Source organism: Eutrigla gurnardus (assembly GCF_963514095.1).
Source record: "Eutrigla gurnardus genome assembly, chromosome: 19".
NCBI lineage: Eukaryota > Metazoa > Chordata > Actinopteri > Perciformes > Triglidae > Eutrigla > Eutrigla gurnardus.
This window is the reverse complement of record NC_139930.1, coordinates 2452996-2471632: the sequence shown is the minus strand read 5'-3', so window position 1 is coordinate 2471632 and position 18637 is coordinate 2452996. Positions and strand designations below refer to the sequence as shown.

The window sequence follows — 18637 nt, the reverse complement described above, 5'->3', positions numbered from 1 at the left end:
ATAGTTCAAAAAAGTAAGGTAGTATTGAATGTTATGAGGTGTTTGGCCGGGCTAGAATGGGGGGCGGACTTTACGTCACTAAAATATATATACATTGCACTAATACGATCTAGAATAGAGTATGGTAGTGTGGGATATGGATCAGCAGCTAAATCAGTCCTCTTACAGCTAGATGTCATTCAAGCTCGAGCACTGAGAATGTGTTTAGGAGCAATGAAAACAGCACCAGTCTGCTCCCTTCAGGTTGAAGCAGGAGAAATGCCATTATGGCTCAGAAGAAAACAGCTTACAGCCAATCACTGGATACATCTAAAAGGACACAATGAAGAGCATCCAACAAAGAGAGTTTTGGAGATGTGTTGGGAAAAGGGGAAAGAACAAAAATCAAGCTTTTGGGCGGGTCAGTGAGGGAATAGCAGAACAACTAAAAATACAGCAAATAGAAGTCAGCCCAACAGTTCTGTGGACGCAAATACCAGTATGGATGCTACAAGAGACGAGCGTAGACCTAGAAATATGGAACATCAAGAGAAGAAATAAAACAGCAGACCTAGTACAGGAATGTTATAACTACACAGAGGGAAAGTATGGGGAATATGTGCACATATATACAGATGGATCAAAAGAGCCGGAAACAGGAGCAACAGGTGCAGCAGTGGTGGTTCCCAGTCATCATACCAAAATATCAAAAAGAACATCAGACCACCTAAGCATATATGCAGTGGAGCTATGCGCAATATTAATGGCAATAGACTGGGTGGAGGACAGAGTGGACAAGAAGACAGTCATATGCAGTGATTCAGTTTCATCACTCTTAAGCATAAAAAACAGGTCAGCAAAAACACATCAGGAATTATTATATGAAATACTGTTAAAAACATCCAGATTAACACAACAGGGGAGGGAAATAACGTTCATGTGGGTGCCAGCTCACTTGGGGATACAAGGAAATGAAAAAGCAGACAAATCTGCTAAGGAGGCAGTAAAGAAAGAGGAGGTTGAAGTGAAAGTGAAATTATCAAAAGCAGAGGGGAAAAGTTTAATATGGAAGGAAATAATTAATCAATGGAACCAGTATTGGAAGAGCCAGGAAAAAGGGAGACATTTATATAAATTACAGGGAGTAGTAGGAGAGATGGGGGTTTATGGAGACAATAGAACAGAACAGGTAACAATGAGCAGATTAAGAATAGGGCATACCAAACTGAACAGCACACTTAATATCATAGGGAAGCATGCAAATGGTCTGTGTAATTGTGGGGAGAGGGAAACAGTGGAACACGTGGTGATGGCATGTCCTGGATATGAAAGGGAGAGGGAGAGGATGAATAGAGTGTTGCAGAAGGTAGGAGTGAGGGAAATTAATTTTAACAGTATAATAGAATGTGGAAAATCGAGGGAAGGGAGGAGAATCATAATAAGATACCTAGTAACAACTGGGTTAATTAAAAGGATATAGAAGAGGAGGAACGGGAGGAGTAAAGTCCAGCAGATGGCGGTAAATGCAACACTTAGTGTTGCATTTACCGCCATCTGCCAACTGCCATTAAAATCCGCCAATGGCTGCCAACTGCCATTAAAATCCAAAGAAGAAGAAGAAGAAGACACGAGTTAGCCCAACCGCGTCGAAGTTTTGAGACTTTTTTTTAGAGGCTGAAAGTTCTTGTTTTAAGGTGAACGGACTGTTACCGGATAACACAGACTTTTGTGCCCTGTCAAGAGGATCTGCGCCCTCCGGTGTGGACGAGAGCTGTCGGACGGAATCGTTACGAGCGGACTGTGAGTTTTGGCTGCGCCTGCCGGCGAGCCGCCATTTCCCCCTCATCCCCCCGTTTCCCCACGGACTGTCGGGAGCGCATGGACTGTTGTCGGGAGCCGTGAGTAACTGTTGATTTGCACGTGCCTTTTATTTTGCTTTCAGAGAGCGAAGCGGCCAGTGTGTTTTGGGCCTCAACGCACACGAGCAACGAAACAGGCCTGCAACGGGGTTTTGGGGTAGCTTTTCCCAGACTGTTGTGGACGGTGGTGTGTGTGTGTGTGGGTGGGTGTGTGTGTGTGGGTTCATTGCATTATTCGCTCGCTTTATGTTTCATGATATTTGGTGTGAAGAACCAGTGATTGCCAGCATTTAAAGTGATTTAAAACGGGTATCATTTCTGTTGAATATTAATTTTATTGTCACTGAACCCAAGTGGTTATTTCACATTTTTTATTTTTCTATTTTGAACTAAAAAATCCTCTAACTAAAAAAGTATTTACATTTAAAGTGCTATTGTGTGTGGTTTTCATTTACTCAATTCATATTTTATTTATTAAGCATAACAAAAAGGGGAATATCATAAGTTTAACCCAGGCCCGCCCCATAGGTACATGAGACGGGTGTTACAAAAACAAGGAAATTCTTCTGATTTAACAGGACAGATGAACCACCTCTCTTTGATGGCCTGTTCATCGCTGAAGATGCCAAAGTGTCTGCCTTTGTGGATCATATTAGAAGCCAAATGACGATTGTAAGGTTTTATCCAACCTCCTACCACTTCTTTTTCTTTTTTTAACTTGTCTCTGGGCTACATATAACAGATTGTGTCTCCTTTCAGAGGACTGGTCATGACGTCTGTGGGCCGGCAACTTTTACAGCAGGGCGAGAAACCTCACGAAAGTCCAGGGCCAAGGTGGACGAGGAGGGCCTGGAAATTGCCGTTTGCAGACATGGCATTCTGCTTCAAGGCTTAAACCACTACCGTGGTGAAATCTATGCCTACCCATTGTTCCTGCAGAAAGAGCTTGCTGAAGCTGCAAACATAACGTTCTTTTGTATGGACCTCACTTGCAGGTAATCTTAACCCTTTCCAAGTCATAAATGAAGTTTTCACTGGTATTTTGCACTGTATTAATTCCTTGTAGATTGCCACAACAGGCCTAGAATCATGCCTTTTTTATGGCTGTAGAAAGTTAATATAGCTTATGTGGTATAACCTCCATGTCCACCAGATATAAGGCATTATTATCTCTAGCATTGTTTTTGATACATGTTGTTCTTCGGTTGGTAACAGAGATTTTACTGGTTACTACCTCTGATTTATCTCCCTATAATCATGGCAGTATGCAACCTAAGCACTAAGTGGTTTTCTCTACAGGTATTGGCCATATTTGGAGAAGATGGCAGTGAAGTTGCCTGAGCTCCAAATACTTACAGCCATGAGGCCTTTCCTCTCTGTAATGCATGCCAAGGCTCACACTGGCAAATGTGAGGTACAGTGTGCAAGTTAAGAGTTTGTGTCATAAGAAGATTGACCACATTAGTGAAATCACTTAATATGTTGTAATCATGTTACGGGCTTGTCAAAGTTCCTGTAAGGCCAGAGATATACTTGCTTTTAACTAGTATTCACCATAGCTACCTTTTTTTGCATAGTGTCATTTTGGACAGTTCTTTTGCAGCTCCTCAGAAATAAAGATGTTGTTAAGGACACACATGCTTAAAAAGGAAGTATATCTCTGGCCTAACAGTTACAACTGGTGAGGAAACAAGTACAAAAACATGCCCGGACACTTTGGTGTAAGCAAGAGAGCAAGTAAATACAGGTATTTTATAAGCAGTGCATATATTTGTGCATATGTTTGTTTATTTTGGAGCAGGTGAAGTGGAGTGGCAGAAACCAGGATGGTGCAGGAAATACTGTTGGTGAGGAGGTGGAGCAGGTCAACAGTTTTCTCTCAAGGGCAGCTCTGACCACAAAATACATGACCAAGTCAGGTTGGTTCAAAAAAATTAAGTGGCATGCTTTGAAACGACACCAGATAATAAAATTGATTTGAATGTGCATATTCTCTGTTTTGTTTTATACAGGCAGAGCTGATATGATAACAATGCTTGCAATGGAATGGAACAGCAGGAAGGTGGAGAGTCTCCACAAGACACTGGCAAAGCGATTTGTCAAAGTAAGAAGTCTACACTTTTTTAACATTTACATTTGTCATTGAATGGTTAAATGGATGGTAAATGGAATGTATTTATATAGCACAGCTTTCTAGTGTTTGTGACCATTCCAAAGCTTTACAAAGTATGTCCACATTCATCTCATTGTCACACACATTCATACACGTGAATACACTGGTGACTGAAACTACTGTACAATGTGCCAGCTCCTCATCAGAATATAATTCACATAGACAGCAATATGGGATTCAGTATCTTTCCCAAGGATACTTTGACATGTAGAATGCAAAGTATTAAGCATTTAGCAGCAGATAATTGAGTGAACATTCTTCTGACATTGTATTTTTCTGCTGAAAACATTCTAAATAGACTACACAGAGAGCAGAGTTGGAAGCTGCAAATCTTCAGCATCTCCAGGAAGACCTCAACATCACACTGGATGACACAGAACAGTGGGTGGAGGATGTGAAGCAGTGGGCAGCCACTGGTAAGCAACATTGTCGCTGACAAGTCAGTTTGGTACTGTCATTCATTTGGCTTCATTTGGTTTTCAAACTCTGCCTGTTTCTATTTTTCAAGAGAATCATGGTGCTCATAGTAGCCAGGAAGAGCTCCAGAGAGAAATAGATGAGATCATCTATTCCCTCAGAAGGAAGAAGCATGATCTCTATCGACAAAATGGTATTTAGTATTGCATCACTCAACAACTAATGCTTCTTTGTTATTCTTACTAATAATACTTTTTTTAAACTAACAGACAGCAATCAAACAAGGCAACGGAAACGGAGGAGACTGGGTGAGCTCAAGAAAAAACTAAGAGAGGACTCTACAAGATGGCGGATGGCGTGCATCGCGGGTCAGCAGCTCCTGGTTTGAGTCAGCGGCCACGATTTAAACCGACAATCTACAAGACTGATGATCAAGTTATTGTAGAGGATGAGTTTCTCAACTTCCTTGTGGTCAAAATTAAAACGATGACCCAGGATGAAATAGTCCTTCTAGCCTCGTATGCCTTCGACTCTGAGTGGATCGAGTCCTCAAAGAAGGTGTTGTTTGAACTCTGTCCTGACACTAAGCAACGGTGCGTGACCCACAAAGGCAACCAAAAAGATGCCAATAATATCAAATGGTGCCTAAAAGTATTGAATGAATATGGAGATAATATTCCCCGGTTCGTCTCCCACTACCTCGATGAGTTGCCGCCTGTGTCTTTTAACAATCTGGATGTGTCCAACCTGCTGAGCAAAATGGAGCGGCTACACAGTGAAGTTTGCGCGCTAAGGCACGCAGTGAAACTTCAGGCAGATGTTGGCGAGGATCTACGCATGGTGGTTGCGACCATGGACAGCAAAGTTGCCACCGTAGAGCGTAGACTGGAGCTGAGTCACAATGGAGGGCTGTTGGCGCCGAGCAACACTGAACCAGCCTGCACCAGCGCTGTGCGTAATGGCCCAGCAGGAGAGGATGGCACGGCCTCGGCGGAGGACGCGCGCGTCACTGGCCTTGCTGCAGCCGGTGACTCCACCTGTGCAGGCCTGTCTGCTGAGTCAGGGACCGTGAATGGCGGCGCGAGCCCAGGAGGATCTGTAGTCAACACGCCGCAATCGAGCCGGGTTGTAAAACAGAAGCGACCTCAGAGAAAGATCAGCCAGGATCAACCTGTTTCCATGAAACAGCATGTTGGAAAAACTGATCGGAGGGCGTCTAAACCTATCATTGGCACCGCTGCACAAGGGAATATAAAGGTGGTCCGTACGAAGTTGGTGAGTGTTTTCGCTACCAGATTCACACCAGATCTCGATGCAGATACTCTGTCCAACTACTTGACTAAACAACTTGGCCATGATGTTAAATGTGAGCGCATTGACACCGTGAGCAGCCGATACAGCTCGTTTAAAGTCTGTGCTGAGTGTAATGATGTTATGGAGATGTATAACCCAGAGCTCTGGCCTGAAGGTTGCGTTGTGAGACGCTACTATGAGCCACGCAAAGCAGGGCAAATGGGTGCTGGCAGAGCTAGGCTTACTGCTGGTCCAAATGCGCCAAATGGGGCTACGGCGGTGCTGCCGAACTAATATTATTTATGCGGGTTGGATCATATAACTGTCGCGGGCTGCGCCTGGGCAACAACGCAGGAGATAAGTACCGGCGCTCAGTAGTGGACAACTTGCTGAAAAAGTGTGACATTCTATGTCTCCAAGAAACTTTGTTACCAAAGCAAGACTTGGGGAAACTGAACTCTTTTAATGACAATTTTCACGGGGCTGGTGAATCCACAACGGATCTTTCCCTGGGAATAGTGAGAGGAAGAATAGCAGGGGGCGTGGCCATCCTCTGGCACAAAAAGTTGGACTCGATGATAAAAGTCATCAGGCTTGAAGCTGACTGGTGTATTGCTGTCCTCATAAAAATTAATAACAAGGAATTTAGCATCCTCAACGTATATACACCATATGAAGCATTGGCAAATGAGGATGAATATCTAAATCGACTTGCTTTTATAAATTCTTTTATCTCTGAGAACCAAGCCACAAGTGTATTTGTAGTGGGTGATATGAATGCTGATATATCAGATAAAAGCTCTTTGTTTGCAAACCATATGTTACAGTTCTGTGATGAACATAATCTAACCGTATCCACTCAAATGTTTTTGCCTGCAGACAGTTTCTCTTACATAAGTGAGGCCTGGCATACTACATCATGGCTTGACCATTGCATTAGCACTGCCGATGCACATGATATTATAAGAACTATAGAGATTGTCTATGAGGCATCCACCTCTGATCATATTCCTTTTGTCATGACATTGGACTGTGATAGTCTCCCTGAGCTGACACAGCAGGGGAAAAATTCCTCTAATAACAAAATTGACTGGTCTAAACTCACAAATGAGGATAGGCTTTCATACTATGGAAACACTGATGTTCTCTTGAGTAGTCTCTGTCTGCCCAAAGATGCTGTCCTGTGCAATGATGTAAATTGTAACCTAAAATCTCATTGTGAGGATCTCTGTGCCTTGTATGATTGTATTGTGGGATCTGTATATGAGGCCAGCAGAACGTACTGTAACAACTCTGAGAGAAGACACACTATTAAGCCAGGGTGGAACAAACATGTGTCTCACCATCATGCAGAAGCCAAGAGTGCATGTAGGGCTTGGGTACAGGCAGGCAGACCAAGAGAAGGACCTGTTCTTGATTACAAAAAAGCCACTACTGCTAGATATAAATATGCAGTTCGTTATGTTAATAAAAATGAGCAAGAAATGAGAGCAGATTCCATGGCTGAAAAGCTCCTTGGTAACGATGTCACTGGGTTTTGGAAAGAGGTAAAAGCTATTAACAGGGACAATACATCATTACCTTGTACCATAGAGGGGGTTTCTGGTGGTGGCAACATAGCTGAACTGTGGAGGCAACACTACTCAGAGCTTTTTAATTGTGTTAAAAGTGACCCCTGCATCTTAGGCAAGATTTCCAGTGGTGATACTGTGCAAATCACAGTCAACGAAGTACTACAAGCTATTGCACAGTTACCTGATAACAAGGCATGTGGGTCAGATAAAATTTCAGCAGAACATCTTAAATATGCTAGCCCAAGAGCAGCAATTCTTCTAGCTATTTGTTTTACTAGTTTTATGACCCATGGAGTGCTACCAGACTCTATGTTATCGGTAACTCTGGTCCCTGTCATTAAGAATAAAGCCGGCAAGGTGGGCAGCCTGGACAACTACCGACCAATTGCTTTAGCCAGTGTGCTGTCCAAAGTCTTGGAGAGCATATTATTAAATAGTGTCTGTTTATGTACACACCTCTGATAACCAGTTTGGATTTAAGGCTAAACATGGAACTGATTTATGTATTTATGCTTTAAAGGAAATTGCTGATAGATATAAAAGACAGAATTCTTCAGTTTTAATTGGTTTTATAGATGCATCTAAGGCATTTGATCGTATAAACCATCATAAATTGTTTTCAAAATTGAGTCAGAGGGGCGTGCCTGACAGTGTCCTAAGGATTTTGGTTTATTGGTATGCCAATCAGTGCATACAAATAAAATGGGGGAATGTAGTCTCTGCTCCATTTGGGGTGAGTAACGGAGTCCGTCAGGGTGGGCTACTGTCACCTTGCCTGTTTAATGTTTATATGGATGATCTATCAGACCAGTTGAGAAGATGTAAAACAGGATGCGTGATAGGAAATATCATTGTTAATCATCTTATGTATGCGGATGATCTGGCAATCATTTCTCCCTCCAGTGCTGGGTTTCAGGAGCTGCTCAACATATGTTCAGAATATGGGGTAGAATTTAATGTTAGTTATAATGCCAAAAAGAGCTCTGTTATGATCTGTCGAACTAAAGGTGATAAGGAACTGGTGTTCCCATTATTTCATTTGTCAGGAAATGTGTTACCTTTTTGTCATACTGCTAAGTATTTGGGACACATCATCACTGATGATTTGTGTGATGATGAGGATATGTACAGGCAACGGCGTATTTTATATACACAAGCCAATGTGCTGAAACGTAAATTTTTCTGGTGTTCTAATGATGTTAAAATTAGTCTCTTCAGAGCATACTGTACCCCCCTTTACACTGCCCCCTTGTGGGTTAAGTTCAAAAAGGCAAGCATTCGCAAACTTCAGGTTGCCTATAACGATTGCCTACGAATTTTGATGGGAAAACCCAGGTGGTGCTGTGCAAGTGAGTTATTCTGTCAAGTGCGTGTAAATACTTTTCACGCTCTGTTGCGGAAATTGATGTACAAATTCATCTCTCGACTGAATGACACACAAAATATCGTATTAATGCTGTTGATCAATCCTGGACTCAGTGCTGTGAGATACCAGTCAGCCATGTGGAAACACTGGTATGACTGTCTCTTTTAAATTTGTAAATTCGTGTGTTTGTTTGTTTTTTAATGGACCTTGAGTCTAATAATAAAGTCTATCTATCTATAATCCAGTTCAACACTGTTGCTGCTGGTCAAGACACAACTGACATAGAAGCAGCATGCAGCCTGTCTGATAATGTGGTTCTGCCTTGGGAAGTGCAAGGAGATGGTAAGCAAAGTCATCATTTTGATATTGAGCTGTGAATATTGGTTTAAAATACACTGACAAAGTCCATACATGAAAACATATTGGCCGATACCGATATCAATCCAATATGATATCAGTACGAATCATACATACTTTTATTGCTTATTTTGTAGTATGGAATGTTAGAAAAGGCTTGATTAAGTGATATAGATCAGTCAAATAGAGAACAATAGTCAGCAACAGTAGGTATGAGGAAAAACTGACCCATTCTTTTATTAACCAATGGGCACATGAACATGGAACATGCTCAAATGTTTTGATTCTGTCACATCTGTTCTCTATTCTAAAATAGTGGTGAGCCTCCGTTCGAAGAGGCGACTTTTCGACCAAGTCATGCTGGTCGGGCGTATGGAAGAGGAGAAGCTCATAATTGTGAAGGAGATGACCCAGCATTATCAGTGCCTGAGAAAGGCATTAGATAATCTGGAGAACCTCCTTCATCACACTGAGGACAACATCAGGAACCACAGTATGTTCTACAAATATTCTATTTATTTATTTATTAAAAGAGGAGCATTCCCAATGACTGACATTTTTTTTATTTTCCTTTTGAGTAGACAAAAACACAGCCTCAGAGTTGGGCATTCAAACTGCATTACATTTCCAAATGTATCTGCCTAATTTTAAATCTCATTCCTTTTCACTTTTCCCTCAAGCCACTCCTTGGGATATGACCGAGGCCGGATACAGGGGACCGCACGCCTGTCTTTTACAGAGAAAAGACTTTCTCCAAAACAAACTGAGTGCAGTCACAGGCACCTACGCCACTGTCAACACAGAGCCCGGTTTCTTCACAATGGAGGAAGACGTGGAAAGTGAAGAGGACAGCAGTAGTGAAGATTCTGATGAAGAAATCTAGTTGGGAGGAGAGGGAGGGGTGGGGTGGTTTACAAGACTCTTGTTTTGTAAAAATCCCACGGCGGAGGAAAAAAATGTAGATTTCTTGTAGATGTTATTATCTATGTTGTAAATATATGTTGTATATTGAAGCCATGGAAAGCCATGCCTATCAAAGCTTTTGACATCCAAACTAATCAGCGCCTTGGCGGCTACATTCATTAGCTAGCCTTTCCTTCATGTTAACTTGTCTTCAGACTTCAAGCTTCATTTTGTCAACAGGTGCCTGTTCAAAAATGTTATTTTTATTCTTTTGCTATTCTTCTTTAATCAGACTTGCTTTTATATAGATTTGAAAATGACAATGTTTTTGAAAAAAGCATTAAAAACAAGTTTATTATAACTTAAATATAAGTTTAGTGAATGTAGGTGAACTCTGACCTATGCTGGTTCTGAGGTCAAAGCAAATGTGTTATTTCATAAGTGTTTCAAACTGGTCGCCCTTTGTCAGATTCACGACCCAGGAAGTATCTCTCAGGGTCAATAAGGTCGGTGACCCCTGGTTTACAGTGTCATTCTTTAATCTGTCTGGAGGAGAACTTTAACATCTGGAATAAATACATGTAAATTTAATCCACAACTGTGTCTTTTTTGAAACCCACCTGTTTGATATAAAAGCATCTAAAGTTTGAGTTTATTTGCACATTAAAAATGGAAATAAAGCTCATAGGCTACATGATGGCCACTAAATCTGTCCAAACTACACAGAGAAGCACATCGCTCTCTTGAAGTATGTTCACAAGCAGCAACGTTAGCTAACGTTGTTAGCTAGCGTTAGCTTCACTAATAATCAATCTGATTGACGTGTGGGGCACAGTCTCGATAGCCACATTATATGTAAACAAACTTTAAACCACATTATTACACCAGAACAACAACAATAGATCCAAATTACGAACCCCAGAAGTTCCTTTTTCAAACGTTGATCGAACAGTTCTGTCTTTGAACGTACCCCTGTTAGTCTGCGAAACGGAGCGACAAGAATAAGTGCTAAAATAGCGCGATTAAATGTTTGTGTTGATGTATTTATTTACAAAGGCTTTCTCAAAATATAAACATATGTGACGTGGTTTGACTTTTTATGCTAAAAAATAAGTGGATAGATAATTTCTAAACCCTACGTTTAGAAACCTAACCTAACCCGGAAGAATGCTTGAAGAACGACAGTCTGGTCACGTGCTTGCTATGTGTGTGTGTGTGGTGCGCCATTTTTAATGTAGTTTTAAAGTGTTTTCCCTATTATGTGACGAGATTACAAGGAAGCTTGGAGGCTCTCCAGATGTTCTTGGTAGTGGAAAACACATATTTATGGTCAAATCTGATTTTTATTATAATTAAGAGGTTTAAATCTTGTTTTTTCTGGGTTTTGACCCATACAGTTGCGCCCCCTGTTGGATTACCCTCTGTTATGGTAGTAGAGGTCAAGACCTTTCCAAAACTGTTGACCCCATGTTTGTAACACATTTCGTTCCCGTCCTGTAAGCATTCATAAGTGTCTCATTTTCAAGGTTCAAAGGTCACTCCTGAGAAGCAGGAACCTCACACAGTTCTCATACTGATATATGTTACTCTCTAGGCCAAGACCTTTCCAATGATATTTTCATTGTTGTCCTACGACAAAGTTACATTTTCCATCTTGCTCCAAGCCAGCCCCTTTGAGATGGAGTTTCTCACACCCCTTTCAGGTCCAACTTGGATAAAATCAGAAGTACATCTTTTCAGGGGTATTTACTGGCCAAATGTGTTTAAGATATTGATGACTGACCTATTCACAATCATAATTATCATTTTTACCAAGTTGACATACATTTTTCTCCATCAGCAACATCATGTCTATGTAGTATGGTTTGGCCTGATCAAGGTTGAAACGTCTGTATTTTATAGCAGGGGCCATTTAAAATCTTCATCCTGACAGTCAGAGAACCTTCTTCCTCCCTCTTCAACCGCTTATCCTGGATAGGGTCGCGGGGGTAACAGGTCCAGAACCATTTCATTTCATTTATGTTTAAGAAGGAATACAGCTAGCAACTCGTATATGTTATTTCAAAATATTTTATTACATATCTATCCAGATGAGGTGATGCACTGTATAGATCCGTCAGATCATTTCCTTCTCCTTCCTCTACCTTTTTTGCAGCCAGGAGACCACAGTGGAAATCAGTTTCTTGCACACATCACATTGTCACCTTGTTAAAATAATTGCCTTAGTCACTTTTTTGGCAAAAATGAGTTTTTTGCCTAAATGGTCTCCACGTGTTGCTGCCAGCTGGTAAAATCACCTAATTCCTCAGTTGACAAGATCATGAAATTCTGCCCCTTTTTCAGAACGGCCTGATGTCAAGAGAGTGTAGAGCAGTATTATTTAGTATAACTTGCAGTAGAGATGCCGATTCCCATCCTGCAGGTCTTTGGACTGTGGGAGGAAGCCGGAGAACCCGGAGAGAACCCACGCTTACACGGGGAGAACATGCAAACTCCACACAGAAGGAGCCAGGGCCGACCTGGGAATCGAACCCGGGACCCTCTTGCTGCGAGGCAAGAGTGCTACCCACTACACCACCGTGCAGCCCCCGATTTTAGTCAATTACTTTAATTAAAAATACTGGCGGTAAGAGTCAAACAAGACCACAGCATGGAGACCCAGGGGAGGATTGGCCATAGGGAGTACCGGGAGTTTTCCCGGTGGGCCGGTCAATAATGGGCCGGCAGTGGCTGCCTTTTTTTTTCTCTTTTTTTTTTGCTGCAGCCCAGGGAGAGAGACATGCACCGGCCCACAGAGCTCAGCTGCAGCCCACAGACACATTAGAGGCCCAGTGGCTTGTCTGTCTAAAGAATACCTGGCCCAGTGGCCCTATGATAGGCTACAGAGGCCCAGTAGTCCCACCCATTTTCCAGACCCCTACTAACCTGATTAATAGTTGCTTTTATTAACCACTATTTTATATTTTCATCAAAGCATGCCACACATTTGCAGATCTACAAGCTTAAAACTCACATGTTGCCATGTGGTGTGGTTTGACCACCTTGCTATCAGCCTGCCAATGCCATGAGTGAGTTAAATAAACAACACTCTTGAATCTTAAATCCTTTCTCCAGTATCCTTCTTAAGAGCAAATGAGCAACATACTGTGTAGTCATCATTTATGTTATTCAAGGCTCCAGAATATAAAGGGATATTATTCAGTATAGTAGTGTTATTAAGGGCTTGTGTGATTATATGTACAGTACATCAACGGGCCGAGTTGGCACAGTATCTGTGGCGGATTGTGGTGGGCCAGTCTGGACCAAAAAGTCCAGGGCCGAATTTTTGTCCCAGTCCAGGCCTGGGGAGACGTGCTAGGCAAGAAAGCACAAGGACTCCGGGGGAACATAGAGAGAGAGAGAGAGAGAGAGGCTCAGTGTGCCACTATAATCCCCCAGCAGTCTAGGCCTATAGCAGCATAACTAAGAGCTGGTCCAATGCAAACCTGAACCAGCCCCAACTATAAGCGGTGTCAAAGAGAAAGGTTTTAAGCCTACTCTTAAATGTGGGAACAGTGTCTGCCTCCCGAACCAGAACCAGAAGACGGTTCCACAGAAGAGGAACTTGATGACTGAAAGCTCTGGCCCCTGTTCTACTTTTGGAGACTTTAGGAACTACAAGTAAGCCTTTATTCTGAGAGCGAAGAGCTCTAGCAGGACAGTATGTTTAATGAAGTCGGCAGGTCTAATGATGTCCCCAGGACCAGACTCAAATCCAGGGGGGACCGAGCCTTTGTGGGGGCTGCACCAAGGCTCTGGATCAGCCTCGGGGCATTAGATCTGCCCAGACCCTGGAGGTTTTTATGTCCTCATTGAAGACTCAGCTCTTCTCTCTGGCTTTTGATTCAAACTGAGCAAGACATCCTTTTATTGTATGTTTATGTGTTCTGTCTTATATTATTGCATGATGTCTACTGTTTTATTTATTGTCCAGAACAGCACTTGTCAACTGTTGGGTGTTTTAAACACGCTTTATAAATAAAGTTTGAGTTGAGTTTGAAGGCTCTGTTAGAAGTGAGGAAACAAAGTCAATGTGCCGCTCCTCTTCCTGGAATGAACCCCAGCTTGAGAACGCCTCCCTCCTCTCTCTGCTCACACACACACACACACACACACACACACACACACACTCACGCACACACGCACACACTCACACACACACACACTCACACACTCACACACTCACACACACACACTCACACACTCACACACTCACACACACACACACACACACACACACACACACACACACACACACACACACACACACTTCCTTGTTCCTCCCCTTCAGGTCTACCATGTGAGGATGAGTGTAACCAACATGGCCGTGAAGTGCAGCAGCTGACAGGCCACATTCACTGCACACACACATGTTGTTGAGATCAGACCTCAGACCAGTTTCACTTCTCACAAAGTGAAACGCAGACAGTCGTCGTCGCTGAGAGGTGAAATGGCGCAGAAAGGAGTTCAGCTGGACCGGGAGACCTTGTCTTGTTCCATCTGTCTGGATCTACTGAAGGATCCGGTGGCTCTTCACTGTGGACACAACTACTGCATGAAGTGTATTGGAAGCTTCTGGGATGAGAAGGAGATCCACAGCTGCCCTCAGTGTAGGCAGACCTTCATACCGAGGCCTGTCCTGCAGAAAAACACCATGTTGGCAGATCTGGTGGAGGAGCGGAAGAGGACTGGACTCCTAGCTGCTCCTGCTGGTCTCTGCTATGCTGGACCTGAAGATGTGGCCTGTGATTCCTGCACTGGGAGGAAACTGAAAGCCCTCAAGTCCTGTCTGGTGTGTCTGGCCTCTTTCTGTGAGAAACACCTCCAGTCTCATCATGAATCAGCAGCATTTAAGAAACACCGGCTGGTGGAGCCCTCCAACAAGCTCCAGGAGAACGTGTGCTCTCGTCATGATGAGGTGATGAAGATGTTCTGCCGTACTGATCAGCAGTCTATCTGTTATCTCTGCTCTGTGGACGAACATAAAGGCCACGACACAGTCTCAGCTGCAGCAGAAAGGGCCGAGAGGCAGAGAGAGCTGGAGGGGAGTCGACTAAACATCCAGCAGAGAATCCAGGACAGAGACAAAGATGTGAAGCTGCTCCACCAGGAGGTGGAGGCCATCAACCACTCTGCTGATAAAGCAGTGGAGGACAGTGAGGAGATGTTCACGGAGCTGATCCGTCTCATGGAGAGAAGACGCTCTGACGTGAAGCAGCAGGTCAGATCCCAGCAGGAAAGGGAAGTGAGTCGAGTCGGAGAGCTTCAGGAGAAGCTGCAGCAGGAGATCAGTGAGCTGAAGAGGAGAGACGCTGAGCTGGAGAAGCTCTCACACACAGAGGATCACAACCAGTTTCTACACGACTACCCGTCACTGTCACCACTCAGTGAGTCCACACACTCATCCAGCATCAACGCCCGTCCTCCTCGCCACTACTTTGAGGACGTGACGGCGGCGCTGTCAGAAGTCAGAGATGGACTACAGGAAGTTCTGACACACAGATGGACAAACGTCTCACTGGCAGTGACTGAAGTGGATGTTTTACTGCCACAACCAGAACCCAAGACCAGAGCTGGATTCTTGAAATATTCATGTGAAATCACACTGGATCCAAACACAGCAAACACATATCTGTTATTATCTGAGGGGAACAGAAAAGCAACAAGGAGTCAAAACCAGCCTTATTCTAGTCACCCAGACAGATTCACTTTTTATTATCAGGTCCTGAGTAGAGAAAGTGTGACTGGACGTTGTTACTGGGAGGTGGAGTGGAGAGGAGGTGGAGTTGAAGTAGCAGTCGCATACAAGAGTATCAGCAGAGCAGGAGGAGGGAATCCATGTTGGTTTGGATACAATGATAAATCCTGGTCTTTATTTTGTTACGATTACAGTTATATCTTCAGGTACAACGGTGTTAAAACTCCCGTCTCAGGTCCTCGGTCCTCCAGAGTAGGAGTGTTCCTGGATCACAGAGCAGGTATTCTGTCCTTCTACAGCGTCTCTGAGACCATGACTCTCCTCCACAGAGTCCAGACCACGTTCACTGAGACCCTCTATGCTGGACTTCGTGTTCATTATATTGGAAGTAGTGGTGAGATCTGTAAACTCAACTAGACAGAAGTCATTTAAGAGCTGAATGACTTCACCTTTGTTGGGACCTCACTAGAAGGACTACACAATGCGGCCTACAGAAGCCTACACATGTGGCCAAGACAAAGGGACAAAGGGGATTAAAAACTACACCGCCATTATAGTTTCACTTCTCACCCAGGTGAGGGATGTGACGTCACACAACTCGTGCGCCATTGGCTGACAACGGCAGGTACCCCAGGGGGTCCCCGGCAGCAGCCGTGAGCTTTATAAACCGAAGCCTCTTGTGCTCCTATTCACTCTTACTCTCTGGCTCCCACCCCTACCCGGGCGCTGGTTCCAGCGCTTCCATCGCAACACCACGTTGCCACGGGAGGCGACCCCTCCACCAACAGGAGGTGGACACGGCCCCGCAGCGCACCGTTGCAACAAGAGGAACCAAGCCGGCTCCTGCCTTCCAGCTACCAGACGCTGTCTGAAGTAAGCTGACTAAATCGCCAAGCCGCGATTATATCGCCGCTCGTGGAAGGAGGAAACACCAACTGTTTTCTTTATTTGAGTTTGATCAACGAGAGGAAACCCGCTCCGCTCTCGTCTGGACGAAGCCGACTCATCACGTCCCCCGCTGACGCCGGGGACTCACGAACCACCGCCGTTACGGAACGCCGTCATCGTCTTACGCAACGATACCAGTAAGAGGCTATCAGTCTGGGCAGAGACACAAGTGATAGTGTAGGATATGCTTGTAATTCTTGTTGATGTGTTCTAAGTTCTGATCGCGGACCGCCGAGTCCGTTGGTTCATGTGCTGCTGTATTTGAATGCTGATTGTGTACCACGCAGCTGGGTTGATTTCTGTAACAGTGTTTCCGACTAACCTCCGCCATATTCGCGAGCTCAGAAAGCCTCTACTATCAGTTAAAAGACCGGTCTAGCGGAATAAACGCCAGTTTATTCACGAGAGCCCGTGTGATAACGGCACGCTTTCTGTCCCTCCGAATATCGCTCGCGCATCCTCTCTCTTTGTTTGTGTCCCGCTAACACACACACACACACATACACGCCGCACACACGTGTCCTAAGCCAGCTGTTCCCGGCGGGCGCTAGGGACATAGCTACATCTGGTGGCTACATACGGCTATCTCTCTCTCTCTCTCTCTCTCTCTCTCGCTACTCCATCAGACCTCAGTGGCTCCGCCCCTGAATGCTGCGAGGAATTGCTCCACCTCTCTCTCTCTCTCGCTACATCTGGTGGCCGCCCATAGCCATCTCTCCCTCTCTCTCGACACGCACGCACACACACACACACACATACGCACACCCACACTCCACGTGTGTATCTCCCTTTGTTTAAGCTTAGCTTTGTGTGTTAGGTAGTTAGGTAATAAGGCTTTGTTAATTGCAGTGTTATTGATTGTGATCATTATTACTGATTTTAATAAATCTTATTATATTATAACTAGCGGTCTCTTGTGCTTGTTGTGTATATGTCACTGGATAACAGCAGGTTGTGAAGGCTAGTGCTTGAATTTCAAGCCTTTTTAATTGTTAGATTGTTTTTTATACTTCTCTGCCAATGATCACGATGATTGGCATGTGAGTATAAAACCTTTTTATTGAGACTGAATACAGTTTTAGGTTATCTTTTCCCTGATCCCAGGGTGGTGCCCCGTTTATTCATGATTATATCATGATAATATATTAAATATAATTATTAATATCGATAATCATATTGATATTGATAGTTAACTGTTGATAACCAAATCTGCTCCTGCTACAACCCCAACACCTTCCTCCTCTCCTCCTCTCCTCCTCTCCCCCTCCTCCTCTGCTTAGAGATGTACTTCTATGTTCTCCTCCTCTCCTCCTCTCCCCCTCCTCTCCTCCTCCTCCTCTCCCCCTCCTCCTCTCCCCCTCTCTCCTCCTCTCCTCCTCTCTCCTCTCCCCCTCCTCCTCTCCTCCTCTCCCCCTCTCTCCTCCTCTCCTCCTCTCCCCCTCTCCTCCCTCTCACCTCCACTCCTCCTCCCCTCCTCCTCTCCTCCTCTCCCCCCCCTCCCCTCCTCTCCCCCTCCTCCTCTCCCCCTCCTCTCCTCCTCTCCCCCTCCTCCTCTGCTTAGCGATGTACTTCTATGTCCTCCTCCTCCTCTCCTCCTCTCCTCCTCTCCCCCTCCTCCTCTGCTTAGCGATGTACTTCTATGTTCTCCTCCTCTCCTCCTCTCACCCCCTCCTCTCCCCCTCCTCCTCTCCCCCTCCTCCTCTGCTTAGCGATGTACTTCTATGTTCTCCTCCTCTCCTCCTCCTCTCCTCCTCTCCTCCTCTCCCCCTCCTCCTCTGCTTAGCGATGTACTTCTATGTTCTCCTCCTCTGCGTGGCTCTTTGGTGGAAACCAGCAGACCTCCTTAATCCCAGCTGCTTTGTTTTCTTTCTCTACGTTAGTAAAGAAATCTAGAATCCCACGTAGAAAGTGATTGTGTGATGAAATCATTGATCCTTTAACAGACTTCACTGATGAGATCTGTGGACACACTGAAGCTTTCCATGATGAATAAAGCAGCGTGAACAAAGTGCTTCCTCCTCGTCTTCATTC

General features: G+C 44.3%; 2 protein-coding genes and 1 long non-coding RNA gene across 4 annotated transcripts; all 3 read left to right on the top strand.

Annotated features, from left to right (window-relative positions):
• Positions 1-1603: 1603 nt before the first annotated feature.
• Positions 1604-4714, top strand: LOC311030080 (uncharacterized protein). 2 transcript variants are annotated; one of them, XM_084035628.1, is made up of 8 exons: positions 1604-1779; positions 2417-2510; positions 2598-2833; positions 3138-3252; positions 3640-3757; positions 3851-3942; positions 4310-4427; positions 4520-4714. In XM_084035628.1, the coding sequence occupies exons 2-8, from the start codon at positions 2502-2504 to the stop codon at positions 4627-4629; spliced, it is 798 nt and encodes a 265-aa protein (XP_083891754.1). In that variant the 5' UTR covers positions 1604-1779; positions 2417-2501; the 3' UTR covers positions 4630-4714. The 2 variants fall into 2 exon arrangements, with proteins under 2 accessions (XP_083891754.1, XP_083891753.1); XM_084035627.1 differs by having other exon boundaries at positions 1604-1877.
• Positions 4715-7771: 3057 nt separating this feature from the next.
• Positions 7772-10213, top strand: LOC311029703. Its single transcript, XR_014598905.1, has 3 exons — positions 7772-9003; positions 9335-9511; positions 9699-10213. It is a non-coding gene; the product is annotated as an uncharacterized lncRNA (long non-coding RNA).
• Positions 10214-14392: 4179 nt separating this feature from the next.
• LOC311029516 (tripartite motif-containing protein 16-like) lies at positions 14393-17489 on the top strand. The gene has a single exon (XM_084034681.1). It carries the CDS (start codon positions 14411-14413, stop codon positions 16073-16075), a length of 1665 nt encoding a protein of 554 aa, XP_083890807.1. The 5' UTR covers positions 14393-14410; the 3' UTR covers positions 16076-17489.
• The last annotated feature ends 1148 nt before the right edge of the window (positions 17490-18637 follow it).